The sequence below is a fragment of the Pseudoliparis swirei genome, chromosome 19 (assembly GCF_029220125.1).
Source record: "Pseudoliparis swirei isolate HS2019 ecotype Mariana Trench chromosome 19, NWPU_hadal_v1, whole genome shotgun sequence".
NCBI classification, from domain to species: Eukaryota; Metazoa; Chordata; class Actinopteri; order Perciformes; family Liparidae; genus Pseudoliparis; species Pseudoliparis swirei.
This window is the reverse complement of record NC_079406.1, coordinates 688473-709096: the sequence shown is the minus strand read 5'-3', so window position 1 is coordinate 709096 and position 20624 is coordinate 688473. Positions and strand designations below refer to the sequence as shown.

Sequence of the window (20624 nt, the reverse complement as noted above, 5' to 3'; positions counted from 1 at the left end):
ATGAGAGGGTGAGAGGGTGAGAGGGTGAGAGAGGGTGAGAGGGTGAGCTGAGAGAGGGTGAGAGGATGAGAGGGTGAGAGGGTGAGAGAGGGTGAGCTGAGAGAGGGTGAGAGGGTGAGAGAGGGTGAGAGGGTGAGAGAGGGTGAGAGGGTGAGAGGGTGAGAGAGGGTGAGAGGGTGAGAGAGGGTGAGAGGGTGAGCTGAGAGGGTGAGAGGGTGAGAGAGGGTGAGAGGGTGAGAGAGGGTGAGAGGGTGAGCGGGTGAGAGGTCGAGAGAGGGTGAGCTGAGAGGGTGAGAGGGTGAGAGAGGGTGAGAGGGTGAGAGAGGGTGAGAGAGAGGGTGAGCTGAGAGAGGGTGAGATAGGGTGAGAGGATGAGAGGGTGAGAGAGGGTGAGAGGATGAGAGGGTGAGAGAGGGTGAGCTGAGAGAGGGTGAGAGAGGGTGAGAGGGTGAGAGAGAGGGTGAGGGGGTGAGAGAGGGTGAGCGGGTGAGAGAGGGTGAGCTGAGAGAGGGTGAGATAGGGTGAGAGAGGGTGAGAGGGTGAGAGGATGAGAGGGTGAGAGGATGAGAGAGGGTGAGAGAGGGTGAGCTGAGAGAGGGTGAGAGAGGGTGAGAGGGTGAGAGAGGGTGAGCTGAGAGGGTGAGAGGGTGAGAGGGTGAGCTGAGAGAGGGTGAGAGGGTGAGAGAGGGTGAGCTGAGAGAGGGTGAGAGGGTGAGCTGAGAGAGGGTGAGAGGGTGAGCTGAGAGGGTGAGAGGGTGAGAGGGTGAGCTGAGAGAGGGTGAGAGGGTGAGAGGGTGAGAGAGGGTGAGAGGATGAGAGGGTGAGCTGAGAGAGGGTGAGAGGGTGAGAGAGAGGGTGAGGGGGTGAGAGAGGGTGAGAGGGTGAGAGAGAGGGTGAGGGGGTGAGAGAGGGTGAGCGGGTGAGAGAGGGTGAGCTGAGAGAGGTGAGCTGAGAGAGGGTGAGGGGGTGAGAGAGGGTGAGAGGGTGAGCTGAGAGAGGGTGAGCGGGTGAGAGGATGAGAGGGTGAGCTGAGAGAGTGAGAGAGGGTGAGAGGATGAGAGGGTGAGAGGATGAGAGGGTGAGAGGGTGAGAGGGTGAGAGAGGGTGAGAGGGTGAGAGGATGAGAGGGTGAGAGGGTGAGAGGGTGAGCTGAGAGAGGGTGAGAGGATGAGAGGGTGAGAGGATGAGAGAGGGTGAGAGGGTGAGAGGGTGAGCTGAGAGAGGGTGAGAGGGTGAGAGGGTGAGCTGAGAGAGGGTGAGAGGGTGAGCTGAGAGAGGGTGAGAGGGTGAGCTGAGAGGGTGAGAGGGTGAGAGGGTGAGCTGAGAGGGTGAGAGGGTGAGAGGGTGAGCTGAGAGAGGGTGAGAGGGTGAGCTGAGAGAGGGTGAGAGGGTGAGCTGAGAGGGTGAGAGAGGGTGAGCTGAGAGAGGGTGAGAGGGTGAGAGAGGGTGAGAGGGTGAGAGAGGTTGAGAGGATGAGAGGATGAGAGGGTGAGAGGGTGAGAGGATGAGATGGTGAGCTGAGAGAGGGTGAGAGGGTGAGCTGAGAGAGGGTGAGAGGGTGAGAGGGTGAGAGGGTGAGCTGTCCGGTGTGCCTGCGGGGTGAACAGGAGGATTAAAGATGTCGCCGCACGGCGTTCCCTCCGCAGGAAGTGGGAGAGCTCAGAGACGCTCAGGAACAATGGAGTCAACGTCGGCTGCCAGTCAGACCGTCGCCTGGCCGTGGCCTTGTGTCCAGATGACAGAGGAAGTGGAGCGGGGGAGAGAGAGAGAGAGAGAGAGAGAGAGAGAGAGAGAGATGACTCCACATCCACAGAGCAGTCTGCTCCGTGGCCTCATGGCCTCCCGTCCGTCACCCGGACACACGAGGCTCTTCCAGAGTTCCTCCTCCGGCCCGTTGCCAGACTCTGGGTCACACAGGACCCCCCCCCCCCCCCCCCCGCTGGGAAGAAGAGTTTCATTTGTTCCTGTTCCTGTCCCGTGGTCACAGACACAACGACAGACGCTGAACATCTCCTCCACGGCCCTGAAGAAGGGAAGTGGGAGAACCCGATGCAGAAAACAGGAAATGTGCTCCCACTGAAAAACATCGCTGCCTTCAATGAGCCCTGTGTACACAGAGCTGGTCTCATGGTCTCCTGGTCTCCTGGTCTCATGGTCTCCTGGTCTCCTGGTCTCCTGGTCTCATGGTCTCCTGGTCTCCTGGTCTCATGGTCTCCTGGTCTCATGGTCTCCTGGTCTCCTGGTCTCCTGGTCTCATGGTCTCCTGGTCTCATGGTCTCCTGGTCTCATGGTCTCCTGGTCTCATGGTCTCATGGTCTCATGGTCTCCTGGTCTCATGGTCTCCTGGTCTCATGGTCTCATGGTCTCCTGGTCTCATGGTCTCCTGGTCTCATGGTCTCCTGGTCTCCTGGTCTCATGGTCTTCTGGTCTCATAATCTCATGGTCTCCTGGTCTCATGGTCTTCTGGTCTCATGGTCTCATGGTCTTCTGGTCTCATAATCTCATGGTCTCCTGGTCTCATGGTCTTCTGGTCTCATAATCTCATGGTCTCCTGGTCTCATGGTCTTCTGGTCTCATAATCTCATGGTCTCCTGGTCTCATAATCTCATGGTCTCCTGGTCTCATGGTCTCCTGGTCTCATGGTCTTCTGGTCTCATAATCTCATGGTCTCCTGGTCTCATGGTCTCATAATCTCCTGGTCTCCTGGTCTCCTGGTCTCATGGTCTCCTGGTCTCCTGGTCTCATGGTCTTCTGGTCTCATAATCTCATGGTCTCCTGGTCTCATGGTCTCATAATCTCCTGGTCTCCTGGTCTCATGGTCTCCTGGTCTCATAATCTCATGGTCTCCTGGTCTCATGGTCTCATAATCTCCTGGTCTCCTAATCTCCTGGTCTCCTGGTCTCATGGTCTCCTGGTCTCCTGGTCTCCTGGTCTCATGGTCTCCTGGTCTTCAATCATTAAAGAGCTGTCCTCCTTGTGTGTTTGAGCATCCACTGAAGAGCAGCCGCCCATCGTCCTCCTGCCAACAGCTGAGAGAGGAGAACACATCAAAGAGTGGAGACCCGACTGGACCTGGAAAATCTGGCCCGTCCATCATGAGAGACCAGCACGGACCAGCATGGACCAGCACGGACCAGCACAGACCAGACCAGCACGGACCAGTACAGACCAGACCAGACCAGCACAGACCAGTACAGACCAGACCAGCACGGCCCAGTACAGACCAGACCAGCACGGACCAGCACGGACCAGACCAGACCAGCACGGCCCAGTACAGACCAGACCAGCACGGACCAGCACGGACCAGACCAGACCAGCACAGACCAGACCAGCACGGACCAGTACAGACCAGACCAGCACGGACCAGTACAGACCAGACCAGACCAGCACAGACCAGTACAGACCAGACCAGCACGGACCAGACCAGACCAGCTGCGTCCAACGTCTCTATGACCTGAACTACATTCAAAGCGGCCTCCCCTCTCTGTTTCAAACACATATCAACACCTTGATGTTAGCCTAACTGCGCTAACTGAGCTAACTGAGCTAGCCTGGCTAGCTAGCGCTAGCTCAGTTAGCTCAGCACACGTCAGTTCCAGTGACACGTTGTCCACAACCAGTGGCGACTGGTGACATTTAGGGGGGGGGGGGGCGCAGTTGGGCGACGCGGTTTAAATAGCACTCAACAATGAGAAGAAAAGAGGTTTTGAGTAGAATATTGTAAAAAACAAAGCTTTATTTAAAGAACACAGCGTGCTCAACACGGTCCAACAACAACTAAACAACTAAACACACTGTGACTTTAGAGGCTCAGAGCAGCTTTAAGGAACATGGGGGGCGGGGCTTCAGACACATGGGGGGCGGGGCTTCAGAGGGTCACACAATAGAAGAGATTCACCTCACATGGAAGAGGTTCAGAGTCAGAGAGATCACATGTTACATGGGGACAGAGGAGTCAGAGATCACATGTTCCATGGGGACAGAGTAGAGTCAGAGAGATCACATGTTACATGGGGACAGAGTAGAGTCAGAGATCACATGTTACATGGGGACAGAGTAGAGTCAGAGATCACATGTTACATGGGGACAGAGTAGAGTCAGAGATCACATGTTACATGGGGACAGAGTAGAGTCAGAGATCACATGTTACATGGGGACAGAGTAGAGTCAGAGATCACATGTTACATGGGGACAGAGTAGAGTCAGAGATCACATGTTACATGGGGACAGAGTAGAGTCAGAGAGATCACATGTTACATGGGGACAGAGTAGAGTCAGAGATCACATGTTACATGGGGACAGAGTAGAGTCAGAGATCACATGTTACATGGGGACAGAGTAGAGATGGAGATCACATGTTACATGGGGACAGAGTAGAGTCAGAGATCACATGTTACATGGGGACAGAGTAGAGTCAGAGATCACATGTTACATGGGGACAGAGTAGAGTCAGAGATCACATGTTACATGGGGACAGAGTAGAGTCAGAGATCACATGTTACATGGGGACAGAGTAGAGTCAGAGATCACATGTTACATGGGGACAGAGTAGAGTCAGAGATCACATGTTACATGGGGACAGAGTAGAGTCAGAGATCACATGTTACATGGGGACAGAGTAGAGTCAGAGATCACATGTTACATGGGGACAGAGTAGAGTCAGAGATCACATGTTACATGGGGACAGAGTAGAGTCAGAGATCACATGTTACATGGGGACAGAGTAGAGTCAGAGATCACATGTTACATGGGGACAGAGTAGAGTCAGAGATCACATGTTACATGGGGACAGAGTAGAGTCAGAGATCACATGTTACATGGGGACAGAGTAGAGTCAGAGATCACATGTTACATGGGGACAGAGTAGAGTCAGAGAGATCACATGTTACATGGGGACAGAGTAGAGTCAGAGATCACATGTTACATGGGGACAGAGTAGAGTCAGAGAGATCACATGTTACATGGGGACAGAGTAGAGAGATCACATGTAGAGACCAGCCAGAGAGATCACATGTTACATGGGGACAGAGTAGAGTCAGAGATCACATGTTACATGGGGACAGAGTAGAGTCAGAGAGATCACATGTTACATGGGGACAGAGTAGAGTCAGAGAGATCACATGTTACATGGGGACAGAGTAGAGTCAGAGAGATCACATGTTACATGGGGACAGAGTAGAGTCAGAGATCACATGTTACATGGGGACAGAGTAGAGTCAGAGATCACATGTTACATGGGGACAGAGTAGAGTCAGAGATCACATGTTACATGGGGACAGAGTAGAGTCAGAGATCACATGTTACATGGGGACAGAGTAGAGTCAGAGATCACATGTTACATGGGGACAGAGTAGAGTCAGAGATCACATGTTACATGGGGACAGAGTAGAGTCAGAGAGATCACATGTTACATGGGGACAGAGTAGAGTCAGAGATCACATGTTACATGGGGACAGAGTAGAGTCAGAGAGATCACATGTTACATGGGGACAGAGTAGAGTCAGAGATCACATGTTACATGGGGACAGAGTAGAGTCAGAGATCACATGTTACATGGGGACAGAGTAGAGTCAGAGATCACATGTTACATGGGGACAGAGTAGAGTCAGAGATCACATGTTACATGGGGACAGAGTAGAGTCAGAGATCACATGTTACATGGGGACAGAGTAGAGTCAGAGATCACATGTTACATGGGGACAGAGTAGAGTCAGAGAGATCACATGTTACATGGGGACAGAGTAGAGTCAGAGATCACATGTTACATGGGGGACAGAGTAGAGTCAGAGATCACATGTTACATGGGGACAGAGTAGAGTCAGAGATCACATGTTACATGGGGACAGAGTAGAGTCAGAGAGATCACATGTTACATGGGGACAGAGTAGAGTCAGAGATCACATGTTACATGGGGACAGAGTAGAGTCAGAGATCACATGTTACATGGGGACAGAGTAGAGTCAGAGATCACATGTTACATGGGGGACAGAGTAGAGTCAGAGAGATCACATGTTACATGGGGGACAGAGTAGAGTCAGAGATCACATGTTACATGGGGGACAGAGTAGAGTCAGAGATCACATGTTACATGGGGGGACAGAGTAGAGTCAGAGAGATCACATGTTACATGGGGACAGAGTAGAGTCAGAGAGATCACATGTTACATGGGGACAGAGTAGAGTCAGAGATCACATGTTACATGGGGACAGAGTAGAGTCAGAGATCACATGTTACATGGGGACAGAGTAGAGTCAGAGATCACATGTTACATGGGGACAGAGTAGAGTCAGAGATCACATGTTACATGGGGACAGAGTAGAGTCAGAGATCACATGTTACATGGGGACAGAGTAGAGTCAGAGATCACATGTTACATGGGGACAGAGTAGAGTCAGAGATCACATGTTACATGGGGACAGAGTAGAGTCAGAGATCACATGTTACATGGGGACAGAGTAGAGTCAGAGATCACATGTTACATGGGGACAGAGTAGAGTCAGAGATCACATGTTACATGGGGACAGAGTAGAGTCAGAGATCACATGTTACATGGGGACAGAGTAGAGTCAGAGATCACATGTTACATGGGGACAGAGTAGAGTCAGAGAGATCACATGTTACATGGGGACAGAGTAGAGTCAGAGATCACATGTTACATGGGGACAGAGTAGAGTCAGAGATCACATGTTACATGGGGACAGAGTAGAGTCAGAGAGATCACATGTTACATGGGGACAGAGTAGAGTCAGAGATCACATGTTACATGGGGACAGAGTAGAGTCAGAGATCACATGTTCCATGGGGACAGAGTAGAGTCAGAGAGATCACATGTTCCATGGGGACAGAGTAGAGTCAGATCACATGTTCCATGGGGACAGAGTAGAGTCAGAGAGATCACATGTTCCATGGGGACAGAGTAGAGTCAGATCACATGTTCCATGGGGACAGAGTAGAGTCAGATCACATGTTCCATGGGGACAGAGTAGAGTCAGATCACATGTTCCATGGGGACAGAGTAGAGTCAGATCACATGTTCCATGGGGACAGAGTAGAGTCAGATCACATGTTCCATGGGGACAGAGTAGAGTCAGATCACATGTTCCATGGGGACAGAGTAGAGTCAGATCACATGTTCCATGGGGACAGAGTAGAGTCAGATCACATGTTCCATGGGGACAGAGTAGAGTCAGATCACATGTTCCATGGGGACAGAGTAGAGTCAGATCACATGTTCCATGGGGACAGAGTAGAGTCAGATCACATGTTCCATGGGGACAGAGTAGAGTCAGATCACATGTTCCATGGGGACAGAGTAGAGTCAGATCACATGTTCCATGGGGACAGAGTAGAGTCAGATCACATGTTCCATGGGGACAGAGTAGAGTCAGATCACATGTTCCATGGGGACAGAGTAGAGTCAGATCACATGTTCCATGGGGACAGAGTAGAGTCAGATCACATGTTCCATGGGGACAGAGTAGAGTCAGATCACATGTTCCATGGGGACAGAGTAGAGTCAGATCACATGTTCCATGGGGACAGAGTAGAGTCAGATCACATGTTCCATGGGGACAGAGTAGAGTCAGATCACATGTTCCATGGGGACAGAGTAGAGTCAGATCACATGTTCCATGGGGACAGAGTAGAGTCAGATCACATGTTCCATGGGGACAGAGCCTCTCCTGTAGAGTCGCTCCTCTCTCTAAAGTCTCCATAACTCTCTGGTTAAAGTCATCATGTCTGTAATCAGCCTCCATCATTCTGAGGGAATGTGTCTGTTTCACAACTTCTTCCTTGTGTTTCGATGCCAGTTCGGTCTGCAGACAGGGTTAGCTTCATGCTGTTAGCTCGTTAGCTTCATGCTGTTAGCTAGTTAGCTTCATGCTGTTAGCTCGTTAGCTTCATGCTGTTAGCGAGTTAGATCCATGCTGTTAGCTAGTTAGCTTCATGCTGTTAGCTCGTTAGCTTCATGCTGTTAGCTCGTTAGCTTCATGCTGTTAGCTCGTTAGCTCCATGCTGTTAGCTAGATGCTGCGTTAACATTTGTGCTTTACACTTGTCTGCAGCTCTTTAGGCCCCTCCCCTCGTTGTAGTCCAGAGAGTTTCAGTCCCTTTGGAACAACAGACAGGGGAAACTAAACAGCATTACTCACTGAGCTCCAGCTAACAGCTCCGTTAGCTACCTGCTCCCATAGCTCTGTGGAGCTCTCTGGCTGAGGGAACGATACCGGTCTCTGATTGGCCGAATAGTCCAGTCACGTGAAATAAGAAACGATGTCATTGGCCAGGGCGCAAATTTTTGCGCCCCAAGATTCACGTTTCATCCGCCAATGAGAAGCCGTCTTTGCCGAAACGACTGAAATGTTTACTCGCTCCCGCACACACACATTGGGCCGGCGCCCCGAAAAAGGGGAGGGGCTTCTCTCCGTGATAATGAGTGGCGATATATTATTTATGTCTCATTTAACTTAAGTGGTTGTTGACAGGCTGACGGTCTCCCACACACATTTAGCGTGTCAACACGGTTTATTTACTATTTAAATGATTTGGCATGTAATGTTTTTTGACAGGATAGGGTTATATATTATATATATTTTTTCTTATTCTTTTTTTTTTCCATCTCAAAATGTTAAGAGGGGCGGCGCCCTAGCGCCCCCTATGGACCTCTACACAACAGAGCAGCTTTTATTTATTCTCATCTCCAGAAATCGTTGAAAGACTTTTTAAGATCTCAGGGATCAGGAAGGAGAGAAGATCAGGATATCAGGTCTGTTAGTCGTCACAGAGCTGCTTATCTCTGCAGCTGGAATGCACGAGAACAGAGAGGAGCTGATGAGTGCTGCCCACAGGCCGAGCCCCTCCAGTGTGTTGAGGCCGAGCCCCTCCAGCCTGTTGAGGCCGAGCCCCTCCAGTGTGTTGAGGCCGAGCCCCTCCAGTGTGTTGAGGCCGAGCCCCTCCAGCCTGTTGAGGCCGAGCCCCTCCAGCGTGTTGAGGCCGAGCCCCTCCAGCGTGTTGAGGCCGAGCCCCTCCAGCCTGTTGAGGCCGAGCCCCTCCAGCGTGTTGAGGCCGAGCCCCTCCAGCGTGTTGAGGCCGAGCCCCTCCAGCCTGTTGAGGCCGAGCCCTCCAGCGTGTTGAGGCCGAGCCTCCAGCGTGTTGAGGCCGAGCCCTCCAGCCTGTTGAGGCCGAGCCCTCCAGCGTGTTGAGGCCGAGCCCCTCCAGCGTGTTGAGGCCGAGCCCCTCCAGCCTGTTGAGGCCGAGCCCCTCCAGTCTGTTGAGGCCGAGCCCCTCCAGTCTGTTGAGGCCGAGCCCCTCCAGTCTGTTGAGGCCGAGCCCCTCCAGCGTGTTGAGGCCGAGCCCCTCCAGCCTGTTGAGGCCGAGCCCCTCCAGCCTGTTGAGGCCGAGCCCCTCCAGCGTGTTGAGGCCGAGCCCCTCCAGCGTGTTGAGGCCGAGCCCCTCCAGCGTGTTGAGGCCGAGCCCCTCCAGCCTGTTGAGGCCGAGCCCCTCCAGCGTGTTGAGGCCGAGCCCCTCCAGCGTGTTGAGGCCGAGCCCCTCCAGCCTGTTGAGGCCGAGCCTCCAGTCTGTTGAGGCCGAGCCTCCAGTCTGTTGAGGCCGAGCCTCCAGTCTGTTGAGGCCGAGCCCTCCAGCGTGTTGAGGCCGAGCCTCCAGCCTGTTGAGGCCGAGCCCCTCCAGCGTGTTGAGGCCGAGCCCTCCAGCGTGTTGAGGCCGAGCCCCTCCAGCGTGTTGAGGCCGAGCCCCTCCAGCCTGTTGAGGCCGAGCCCCTCCAGCGTGTTGAGGCCGAGCCCCTCCAGCGTGTTGAGGCCGAGCCCCTCCAGCCTGTTGAGGCCGAGCCCCTCCAGTCTGTTGAGGCCGAGCCCCTCCAGTCTGTTGAGGCCGAGCCCCTCCAGTCTGTTGAGGCCGAGCCCCTCCAGCGTGTTGAGGCCGAGCCCCTCCAGCGTGTTGAGGCCGAGCCCCTCCAGCCTGTTGAGGCCGAGCCCCTCCAGCGTGTTGAGGCCGAGCCCTCCAGCGTGTTGAGGCCGAGCCCCTCCAGCGTGTTGAGGCCGAGCCCCTCCAGCCTGTTGAGGCCGAGCCCCTCCAGCGTGTTGAGGCCGAGCCCCTCCAGCGTGTTGAGGCCGAGCCCCTCCAGCCTGTTGAGGCCGAGCCCCTCCAGCGTGTTGAGGCCGAGCCCCTCCAGCGTGTTGAGGCCGAGCCCCTCCAGCCTGTTGAGGCCGAGCCCCTCCAGCGTGTTGAGGCCGAGCCCCTCCAGCGTGTGGGGGCAGCAGGCTCTTCTCCTGGGGAGCCCCTGATTGGCCGGCCGGCGTCACGTGACTAATGCAGCGCTGTGTAACCCTCAGGTCTGGCGACGGGCTTCTCCATGACGCCCCCCGTCCTCGAGAGCTCCGGAGAAGACCTCGTGATCCCCGTCCACCGAACACTCACCATCACATGCAGGTGTGTGTGTGCGTGTGCAGGTGTGTGTGCGTGTGCAGGTGTGTGTGCGTGTGCAGGTGTGTGTGCGTGTGCAGGTGCGTGTGAAGCTCACACTGACTCACCTGTCCGTCCAACAGGGGCCAGCACACGCTGTCCTGGGCCTGGCCGGATCAGACCCTGGAGGGCCAGGAGCTCACGGGCCGCCAGGCCCAGCTGCCGACCCCCGGGGCGGCCCCCGGCCACAGAGTGGCGCTGGTCAGCGAGTGTCCGGGTCGGCCGACGAGGCCGTACTGCAAGAGGCTGGTTCTGACCGGGACCCGGGCCCAAGACACGGGCCAGTACCGCTGCTACTACAAGGACGCCAAGGCCGTCATCCTGGGGACCACGGCCGTCAGCCTGTACGTGTTCATCAGGGGTGAGACACACAGACACACACACACACAGACACACACACACACACACACACAGACACACACACACACACAGACACACAGACACACAGACACACAGACACACACACACACACACACACACACACACACACACAGACACACACACACACACACACACACACAGACACACACACACACACAGACACACACACACACAGACACACACACACACACACACACACAGTCCCTGATGCTGTATCCTGTAGTAACCCAAATGAACTCTCAGTGATCGATGGTGTTAGTATTGGTTACCTGTGTGTGTGTGTGTGTGTGTGTGTGTGTGTGTGTAGACCACCGAGGGCTGAACTCGAGCCTCACACAGGAACGTGTGTTTGGCCGAGCAGATGATTGAAGTCGTCGCTCTGAGTGCTGCAGAAAAAAACTATGAAAGGTTTATCATGAGAAACAGAATCACAGACTCAGAGACTCAGAGACTCATAGACTCATAAACTCATAGATTCACAGACTCATAGACTCAGAGACTCACTGACTCACAGACTCACTGACTCACAGACTCACAGACTCAGAGACTCAGAGACTCACTGACTCTCTGACTCGACCATCAGGATACACTACAGATGTTGGCGTGTTTGGGGCCCAGAGGTATGTGTCCGTTACCGCGGTAACACCAGGCGCATCCCCTCCCCCTGCTCCCCAGACCCCGAGCAGCCCTTCCTCAGGAGACACAGCGTCGGCCCCGAGGGCGACCTGGGCACCGTCCTCCTCCCCCGCTCCGCCTCCCACCTCACCGTGCCGTGTCTGGTCACCGTGCCGGACCTCAACGTCACGCTCCACGCGGTACGTACTCCTCACAGGCTCCTCCTCCTCGGTCCGATCCGCCATGTGACCCCCTCTTCCTCTCAGTACCCCATCCCTCTGGAGGACAGCGGCATGACCTGGGACAACCAGCGCGGCTGGTCCGTCCCCAGACACGCCGTGGACAGCATGCCGATGATCATCAGCTTGTTCTGCGTCGCCACGCTGGGAGGGAAAGAGTTCCAGTCCACCAGCTACCTGCTCCACATGACAGGTAAACCTAAACCCTCTGCCAGAGCCTCAGAACCACCTGCTCCACCTGACAGGTAAACCTAAACCCTCTGCCAGAGCCTCAGAACCACCTGCTCCACCTGACAGGTAAACCTAAACCCTCTGCCAGAGCCTCAGAACCACCTGCTCCACATGACAGGTAAACCTAAACCCTCTGCCAGAGCCTCAGAACCACCTGCTCCACCTGACAGGTAAACCTAAACCCTCTGCCAGAGCCTCAGAACCACCTGCTCCACCTGACAGGTAAACCTAAACCCTCTGGCAGAGCCTCAGAACCACCTGCTCCACCTGACAGGTAAACCTAAACCCTCTGCCAGAGCCTCAGAACCACCTGCTCCACCTGACAGGTAAACCTAAACCCTCTGCCAGAGCCTCAGAACCACCTGCTCCACCTGACAGGTAAGCCTAAACCCTCTGCCAGAGCCTCAGAACCACCTGCTCCACCTGACAGGTAAACCTAAACCCTCTGCCAGAGCCTCAGAACCACCTGCTCCACCTGACAGGTAAACCCTCTACCAGAGGAGAGGGAGGCATAGTTACACTTCGAGGAAGTTGCCCTAGTGGCGGCTCATTGAACTGAACCCGGAGGCTCTTCATACGTCGAGTGAGGTCCTTCAGCTCTCCCTTCAGAGGGCGAGAGGACGCCACGCCGCCGCCGGCCAACAGCAGCAGCATCAGAGGAGCCCGGAGCCACCTCCACTCCGAGAGCCGGCGGAGCAGTTACACCACCTGGCCACCAGGGGGACGGACGCCACCAGCCCGTGTCTCTGCAGAGAGCTTTCATATCGTCTCTGTGTTCCGCTCTACTGTCCTCCATGACGGCGGGACACATGCGTGGCGTCCGGCGTCTGGACCAGAGGAAAGCCACTTCCTCTGGTCCTGAGAGGAAGGAAGCCCCGCTGACCTCGACCTCCCCCGGTTTCTCTGTTCCCGTACAGGAAGTCAGATTTACGATGTCAAGCTGTTTCCTGAGGGCCCCGTGCAGCTGATGGTGGGGGAGGCCCTCACCCTGAACTGCACCGCGCTGGTGGAGTTCGACGCCGGCGTGGACATCCAGTGGTCTTACCCCCGCAAACAGGTACACGAGCATCAGCCGGTCCACCTGGAGCAGACCCAGGACATGAGCACCTAAACATAAGTTCTCCACCCCCAGCCCGGCAGCTGGGAGGACGCGAAGCCCCACCGCGAAGCTCTGTCCCACGCCACCGAGGCCGTCAGCGTCCTGACCATCCACAGCGTCAACGTCACGGACGCCGGCCCCTACAGCTGCAACGTCACCAGCACCGGCGCCACGCGGGCCCAACACACCCAGGTCCTGGTGTACGGTGAGCGCTTCACCGCGAGGCCTTCCTCCGGCCGCTAGCCTCAGTCTCACATTACAGAGAAGCACACCTACACAGCTATGCTAACAAGACGCCAATGTTTACCTTCTGACTTATGCGTATTAGCATGCAAACATGAGCTAATCACGTTTAATGAAAAGATAATCACCAAAATGTATCCTGAGGAGCACATGAACACCTGGATTAAATGACTGGTAATAATGGATTTATAATATAGATTATTATATATAATAATAGATTCATAATATAGGTTATTATGTATAATAATATATTTATAATATAGATTAGTATATATAATAATGGATTTATAATATAGATTATTATATTTAATAATGGATTTATAATATAGATTATTATATATAATACTAGCTTTATAAAATAGATTATTATATATAATAATAGATTCATAATATAGATTATTATATATAATAATATATTTATAATATAGATTATTAATAGATTCAGAATATAGATTATTATATAAAATAATATATTTATAATATAGATTATTATATATAATAATAGATTCATAATATAGATTATTATATATAATAATAGATTACTATATATAATAATAGATTTACAATATAGATTATTATATATAATAATAGATTTATGGAGATATTTCAGTCTTGAACAAACCGCCACGCTGCTAGCATGGCTAAAACTAATCATGCTAATGTAACTTTTAATTTATGTTAGTAGAAGCTCAAACGTAACAGAACTACAGTAGTTCTGTGTAACAGTAGTAGTGTAAAGGTAAGTAGCCGACTCCCTTATAGAGCGATATCTATATAGCTTTACTTTGCTACCAAGCTTAGCTTCCATTAGGAGGGCGTTGAACTCAGCACGCGTGTTTTACTACTTATAAATTACACAAGAGGATAATCAATCATCAGTATCCTGAAGGATGAAACCGTCTTACTTTAACCATCCATTGAGTGTCTCTGGTGGAGACCACAGGAACTCCTCACACCTCTGGAGGTGCAGCGGGGGGCGGGGCTTGAGGAGCAGTTCCCTGTGTTCTCTGACCTCTGAGCCTCTGGCTGTGAACCCTCAGACAAGCCGTTCATCCGCCTGAGCCCCCGGAGCGGCGCCGTGGTGGAGGTGACGGCCGGACACAAGTCCTTCAAGCTCCACGTCAACGTGTCGGCCTTCCCCGCACCTGAAGCTCAATGGTGAGAAGAGACTCCTCTGAAGGTCAAAGGTGACGTCGCTCCGCAGCTGTAACGTACCCGCCGTGTGTCCAGGTACAAAGACGGGAAGCCGGTGAACCAGCGCCAAGAGTTCCGCCTGAAGAGGATGAGGCTGCACCAGAACCACGCGCTGGAGATCAGGGACGTGTGTGAGGAGGACTCTGGGCTCTACACCGTGGTCCTGAGGAACCGGGCCGCCGGGCTGCAGAGGAGGCTCAACATCACGCTGGTCGTCAACGGTAACCAGTGCAACTAGTCCTGGAGTGCAACTAGACCTGTAGTGCAACTAGACATGTAGTCCTGTAGTGCAACTAGACCTGTAGTGCAACTAGTCCTGTAGTGCAACTAGACCTGTAGTGCAACTAGACCTGTAGTGCAACTAGTCCTGTAGTGCAACTAGTCCTGTAGTGCAACTAGACATGTAGTCCTGTAGTGCAACTAGACCTGTAGTGCAACTAGTCCTGTAGTGCAACTAGTCCTGTAGTGCAACTAGACCTGTAGTGCAACTAGTCCTGTAGTCCAACTAGTCCTGTAGTGCAACTAGACCTGTAGTCCAACTAGTCCTGTAGTGCAACTAGTCCTGTAGTGCAACTAGTCCTGTAGTGCAACTAGACCTGTAGTGCAACTAGACCTGTAGTGCAACTAGACCTGTAGTGCAACTAGTCCTGTAGTGCAACTAGACCTGTAGTGCAACTAGACCTGTAGTGCAACTAGTCCTGTAGTGCAACTAGACCTGTAGTGCAACAAGACATGTAGTGCAACTAGACCTGTAGTGCAACTAGACATGTAGTGCAACTAGTCCTGTAGTGCAACTAGTCCTGTAGTCCAACTAGTCCTGTAGTGCAACTAGACCTGTAGTCCAACTAGTCCTGTAGTGCAACTAGACCTGTAGTGCAACTAGACCTGTAGTGCAACTAGACCTGTAGTGCAACTAGACCTGTAGTGCAACTAGACCTGTAGACCTGTAGTGCAACTAGACCTGTAGTGCAACTAGACCTGTAGTGCAACTAGACCTGTAGTCCAACTAGTCCTGTAGTGCAACTAGTCCTGTAGTCCAACTAGTCCTGTAGTGCAACTAGACCTGTAGTGCAACTAGACCTGTAGTGCAACTAGTCCTGTAGTCCAACTAGTCCTGTAGTGCAACTAGACCTGTAGTGCAACTAGACCTGTAGTGCAACTAGTCCTGTAGTCCAACTAGTCCTGTAGTGCAACTAGTCCTGTAGTCCAACTAGTCCTGTAGTCCAACTAGACCTGTAGTGCAACTAGTCCTGTAGTCCAACTAGTCCTGTAGTGCAACTAGACCTGTAGTCCAACTAGTCCTGTAGTCCAACTAGTCCTGTAGTGCAACTAGTCCTGTAGTCCAACTGGTCCTGTGGTGCAACTGGACCTGTAGTCCAACTAGTCCTGTAGTCCAACTAGTCCTGTAGTCCAACTAGTCCTGTAGTGCAACTAGTCCTGTAGTCCAACTAGTCCAACTAGACCTGTAGTCCAACTAGTCCTGTAGTGCAACTAGACCTGTAGTCCAACTAGTCCTGTAGTCCAACTAGTCCAACTAGACCTGTAGTCCAACTAGTCCTGTAGTGCAACTAGTCCTGTAGTCCAACTAGACCTGTAGTCCAACTAGTCCTGTTGTGCAACTAGTCCTGTAGTTCAACTAGTCCTGTAGTGCAACTAGTCCTGTAGTCCAGGGTGTTTCGTTGTCCTGCCCAGTTACCAAACAGGTCAGGGCGACTATGGGTGAGTGGGTAGCAGGTCCGTCTTTCAATCAGGGGGTTGGAGGTTCAATCCCCGCCCTAGTCGATGTGTCCTTGAGCAAGACACTTAACCCTGAGTTGCTCCCTGTAGCTGCGTCTACAGTGAATGAATGTAACAGTACTGTAAGTCACTTTGGATAAAAGCGTCAGCCAAATGACATGTAATGTAACATCTGACTGACTGATTGCTCTCCTCTGACCCAGTTCCCCCACAGATCCATGAGAAGGAAGTGGCCGACCCGTCCAGCCCTTACCCGAGTGGCAGCAGCCAGACGCTCACATGCACCGCCTACGGCTTCCCCGCTCCGGTCCTCAGCTGGCAGTGGAGGCCCTGGGGCCCGTGTGTCCTCAACAGCACCCACAGCCTGTAAGACCTCACACAGGGCAGAGAGCTACAGGACCCACAGCCTGTAAGACCTCACACAGGGCAGAGAGCTACAGGACCCACAGCCTGTAAGACCACACAGGGCAGAGAGCTACAGGACCCACAGCCTGTAAGACCACACAGGGCAGAGAGCTACAGGACCCACAGCCTGTAAGACCTCACACAGGGCAGAGAGCTACAGGACCCACAGCCTGTAAGACCTCACACAGGGTTTAGAGCTACAGGACCCACAGCCTGTAAGACCACACAGGGCAGAGAGCTACAGGACCCACAGCCTGTAAGACCTCACACAGGGCAGAGAGCTACAGGACCCACAGCCTGTAAGACCTCACACAGGGCAGAGAGCTACTGGACCCACAGCCTGTAAGACCTCACACAGGGCAGAGAGCTACAGGACCCACAGCCTGTAAGACCACACACAGGGCAGAGAGCTACTGGACCCTCAGACTGTAAGACCTCACACAGGGCAGAGAGCTACAGGACCCACAGCCTGTAAGACCACACAGGGCAGAGAGCTACAGGACCCACAGCCTGTAAGACCTCACACAGGGCAGAGAGCTACAGGACCCACAGCCTGTAAGACCACACACAGGGCAGAGAGCTACAGGACCCACAGCCTGTAAGACCTCACACAGGGCAGAGAGCTACAGGACCCACAGCCTGTAAGACCACACAGGGCAGAGAGCTACAGGATCCACAGCCTGTAAGACCTCACACAGGGCAGAGAGCTACAGGACCCACAGCCTGTAAGACCACACACAGGGCAGAGAGCTACTGGACCCTCAGACTGTAAGACCTCACACAGGGCAGAGAACACACATAGGTGACCCGTGAGAGAGTCAGGTGCATTCAGACCAGATGAGGAGAGGTCAGAGTGAGTGATCCACCTCACTGAGTGAAGAGAGGGAGAGGATGATGAAGAGAGACATGTGGAGGTGGATGAAAGAGAGGAAGAGGAAGGTGGATAAGAAGTGAATAAAGGAAGGAGAGGGTCCGGTTCCGTTGGTTCTGCTGAGGTCCATGATGACCCCTGATCCTCAGAGGTCATCAGCTCCAGTCTCTCTTCCAGGGCCCGGCGCCATCGGAGCAGCCGCGGCGCCGCCTGTCCCCGCTGGCAGGAAGTCCACCTGCAGAACGCCGAGAACGACCTGGTCTCCATGGAGACGGCGCTGGAGGAGGTGGACGGACGGCAGAAGGTTGAGATGAAAGAATTATTACATAAACAACATAAACAACAACACGATGAAACGATGACATCATCGTTGAGATGGAGGAGCCCTAAGAGAAGCGCTCTATAGGGGGGCGGGAGAGTCCATAAATACACACACTAGACCCGCCTTCCCCTGCACGCGCACACACACACACACATACACACCCCCCCCCCCCCCCCCGCGTGGGCTTCAGTGGTTCCTCCCTGCAGGTGGTGAGCCGGCTGCTCGTGGGCAACGCCAGCGTCTCCGTCGTCTACAGATGTTCAGCTCACAACCGAGTGGGCGGAGACGAGCACCTGGTCGACTTCTACGTCACCTGTAAGTGTCACCTGGTGGAGGTGGAGAGGGTTCTGCTGGTCCAGGTGTAGAGGGTTCTCCTGGTCCAGGTGTAGAGGGTTCTCCTGGTCCAGGTGGAGAGGGTTCTGCTGGTCCAGGTGGAGAGGGTTCTGCTGGTCCAGGTGTAGAGGGTTCTCCTGGTCCAGGTGTAGAGGGTTCTGCTGGTCCAGGTGGAGAGGGTTCTGCTGGTCCAGGTGTAGAGGGTTCTGCTGGTCCAGGTGTAGAGGGTTCTCCTGGTCCAGGTAGAGAGGGTTCTGCTGGTCCAGGTGTAGAGGGTTCTGCTGGTCCAGGTGTAGAGGGTTCTCCTGGTCCAGGTGTAGAGGGTTCTGCTGGTCCAGGGGTAGAGGGTTCTGCTGGTCCAGGTGTAGAGGGTTCTCCTGGTCCAGGTAGAGAGGGTTCTGCTGGTCCAGGTGTAGAGGGTTCTGCTGGTCCAGGTGTAGAGGGTTCTCCTGGTCCAGGTGTAGAGGGTTCTCCTGGTCCAGGGTAGAGGGTTCTGCTGGTCCAGGTGTAGGGTTCTGCTGGTCCAGGGTAGAGGGTTCTGCTGGTCCAGGTGTAGAGGGTTCTCCTGGTTCAGGTGTAGAGGGTTCTGCTGGGCCAGGGGTAGAGGGTTCTGCTGGTCCAGGTGTAGAGGGTTCTGCTGGTCCAGGGGTAGAGGGTTCTGCTGGTCCAGGTGTAGAGGGTTCTCCTGGTTCAGGTGTAGAGGGTTCTGCTGGGCCAGGGGTAGAGGGTTCTGCTGGTCCAGGTGTAGAGGGTTCTCCTGGTCCAGGGGTAGAGGGTTCTGCTGGTCCAGGGGTAGAGGGTTCTGCTGGTCCAGGTGTAGAGGGTTCTGCTGGTCCAGGGGTAGAGGGTTCTCCTGGTCCAGGTGTAGAGGGTTCTGCTGGTCCAGGGGTAGAGGGTTCTCCTGGTCCAGGTGTAGAGGGTTCTGCTGGTCCAGGGGTAGAGGGTTCTCCTGGTCCAGGTGTAGAGGGTTCTGCTGGTCCAGGGGTAGAGGGTTCTGCTGGTCCAGGGGTAGAGGGTTCTGCTGGTCCAGGGGTAGAGGGTTCTCCTGGTCCAGGGGTAGAGGGTTCTGCTGGTCCAGGTGTAGAGGGTTCTGCTGGTCCAGGGTAGAGGTCTCCTGGTCCAGGTCTAGAGGTTCTGCTGGTCCAGGGGTGGGGTTCTGCTGGTCCAGGTGTAGAGGGTTCTCCTGGTCCAGGGGTAGAGGGTTCTGCTGGTCCAGGTGTAGAGGGTTCTGCTGGTCCAGGGGTAGAGGGTTCTCCTGGTCCAGGGGTAGAGGGTTCTGCTGGTCCAGGTGTAGAGGGTTCTCCTGGTCCAGGGGTAGAGGTTCTGCTGGTCCAGGTGTAGGGTGCTGGTCCAGGGGTAGAGGGTTCTGCTGGTCCAGGTGTAGAGGGTTCTCCTGGTCCAGGGGTAGAGGGTTCTGCTGGTCCAGGTGTAGAGGGTTCTGCTGGTCCAGGGGTAGAGGGTTCTCCTGGTCCAGGGGTAGAGGGTTCTGCTGGTCCAGGTGTAGAGGGTTCTCCTGGTCCAGGGGTAGAGGGTTCTGCTGGTCCAGGTGTAGAGGGTTCTGCTGGTCCAGGGGTAGAGGGTTCTGCTGGTCCAGGGGTAGAGGGTTCTCCTGGTCCAGGTGTAGAGGGTTCTGCTGGTCCAGGGGTAGAGGGTTCTGCTGGTCCAGGTGTAGAGGGTTCTCCTGGTCCAGGGGTAGAGGGTTCTGCTGGTCCAGGTGTAGAGGGTTCTGCTGGTCCAGGGGTAGAGGGTTCTGCTGGTCCAGGGGTAGAGGGTTCTGCTGGTCCAGGGGTAGAGGGTTCTGCTGGTCCAGGGGTAGAGGGTTCTCCTGGTGCAGGGGTAGAGGGTTCTGCTGGTCCAGGGGTAGAGGGTTCTCCTGGTGCAGGGGTAGAGGGTTCTGCTGGTCCAGGGGTAGAGGGTTCTGCTGGTCCAGGGGTAGAGGGTTCTGCTCACCTGTCCTCTGCCCCCCAGCCGTCCCTGAGGGCCTCAGTGTGGCCCTGCGGCCCCCCGGCCCCCCCCTGGAGCAGGACAGCGTGTCTCTGTGCTGCAGCGCCGACAACTACACCTACGAGCGGCCGCAGTGGTACCGCCTCGACCCGCGGGCCCTCGGGGCCCCGGGGGGCGAGCGAGCCGAGCTCCGGGACCTGGACTGCAGGAGCCTGGCCCTGCAGGCGCTCGGGGGCCAGCTGTCCTTCAGGGCCCCGTCCAACAGCTGGCTCCTGGCCCTCAGCTTCCCCGCGCTGCGGCTGCAGGACGAGGGCCTCTACGTGTGTGAGGCCCGGGGCCGGCGCCGCGGGGACCGGCTGTGCCTCGCCAGGTACCTGGCGGTGAAAGGTGAGGCACGAGGGTCCAGAGGGGGGACCCAGACCACTTCATAGGGGGGACCCAGACCACTTCATAGTGGGGACCCAGACCACTTCATAGGGGGGACCCAGACCCAGACCACTTCATAGGGGGGACCCAGACCACTTCATAG

The 20624-nt window shown here is 54.5% G+C and overlaps 1 protein-coding gene across 2 annotated transcripts in view; it reads left to right on the top strand.

Annotated features, from left to right (window-relative positions):
* flt4 (fms related receptor tyrosine kinase 4) overlaps positions 1 to 20624 on the top strand; it is a 44549-nt gene that overhangs the window by 5731 nt on the left and 18194 nt on the right. For both annotated transcript variants that reach the window (XM_056439203.1, XM_056439202.1), the window contains exons 2-13: positions 10352 to 10448; positions 10565 to 10842; positions 11538 to 11677; positions 11744 to 11909; positions 12865 to 13004; positions 13080 to 13251; positions 14330 to 14447; positions 14520 to 14704; positions 16424 to 16586; positions 17674 to 17800; positions 18025 to 18133; positions 20120 to 20482. In XM_056439203.1, the coding sequence (XP_056295178.1) occupies positions 10352 to 10448; positions 10565 to 10842; positions 11538 to 11677; positions 11744 to 11909; positions 12865 to 13004; positions 13080 to 13251; positions 14330 to 14447; positions 14520 to 14704; positions 16424 to 16586; positions 17674 to 17800; positions 18025 to 18133; positions 20120 to 20482 (2058 nt within the window). The remainder of the gene's footprint in view (positions 1 to 10351; positions 10449 to 10564; positions 10843 to 11537; positions 11678 to 11743; positions 11910 to 12864; positions 13005 to 13079; positions 13252 to 14329; positions 14448 to 14519; positions 14705 to 16423; positions 16587 to 17673; positions 17801 to 18024; positions 18134 to 20119; positions 20483 to 20624) is intronic.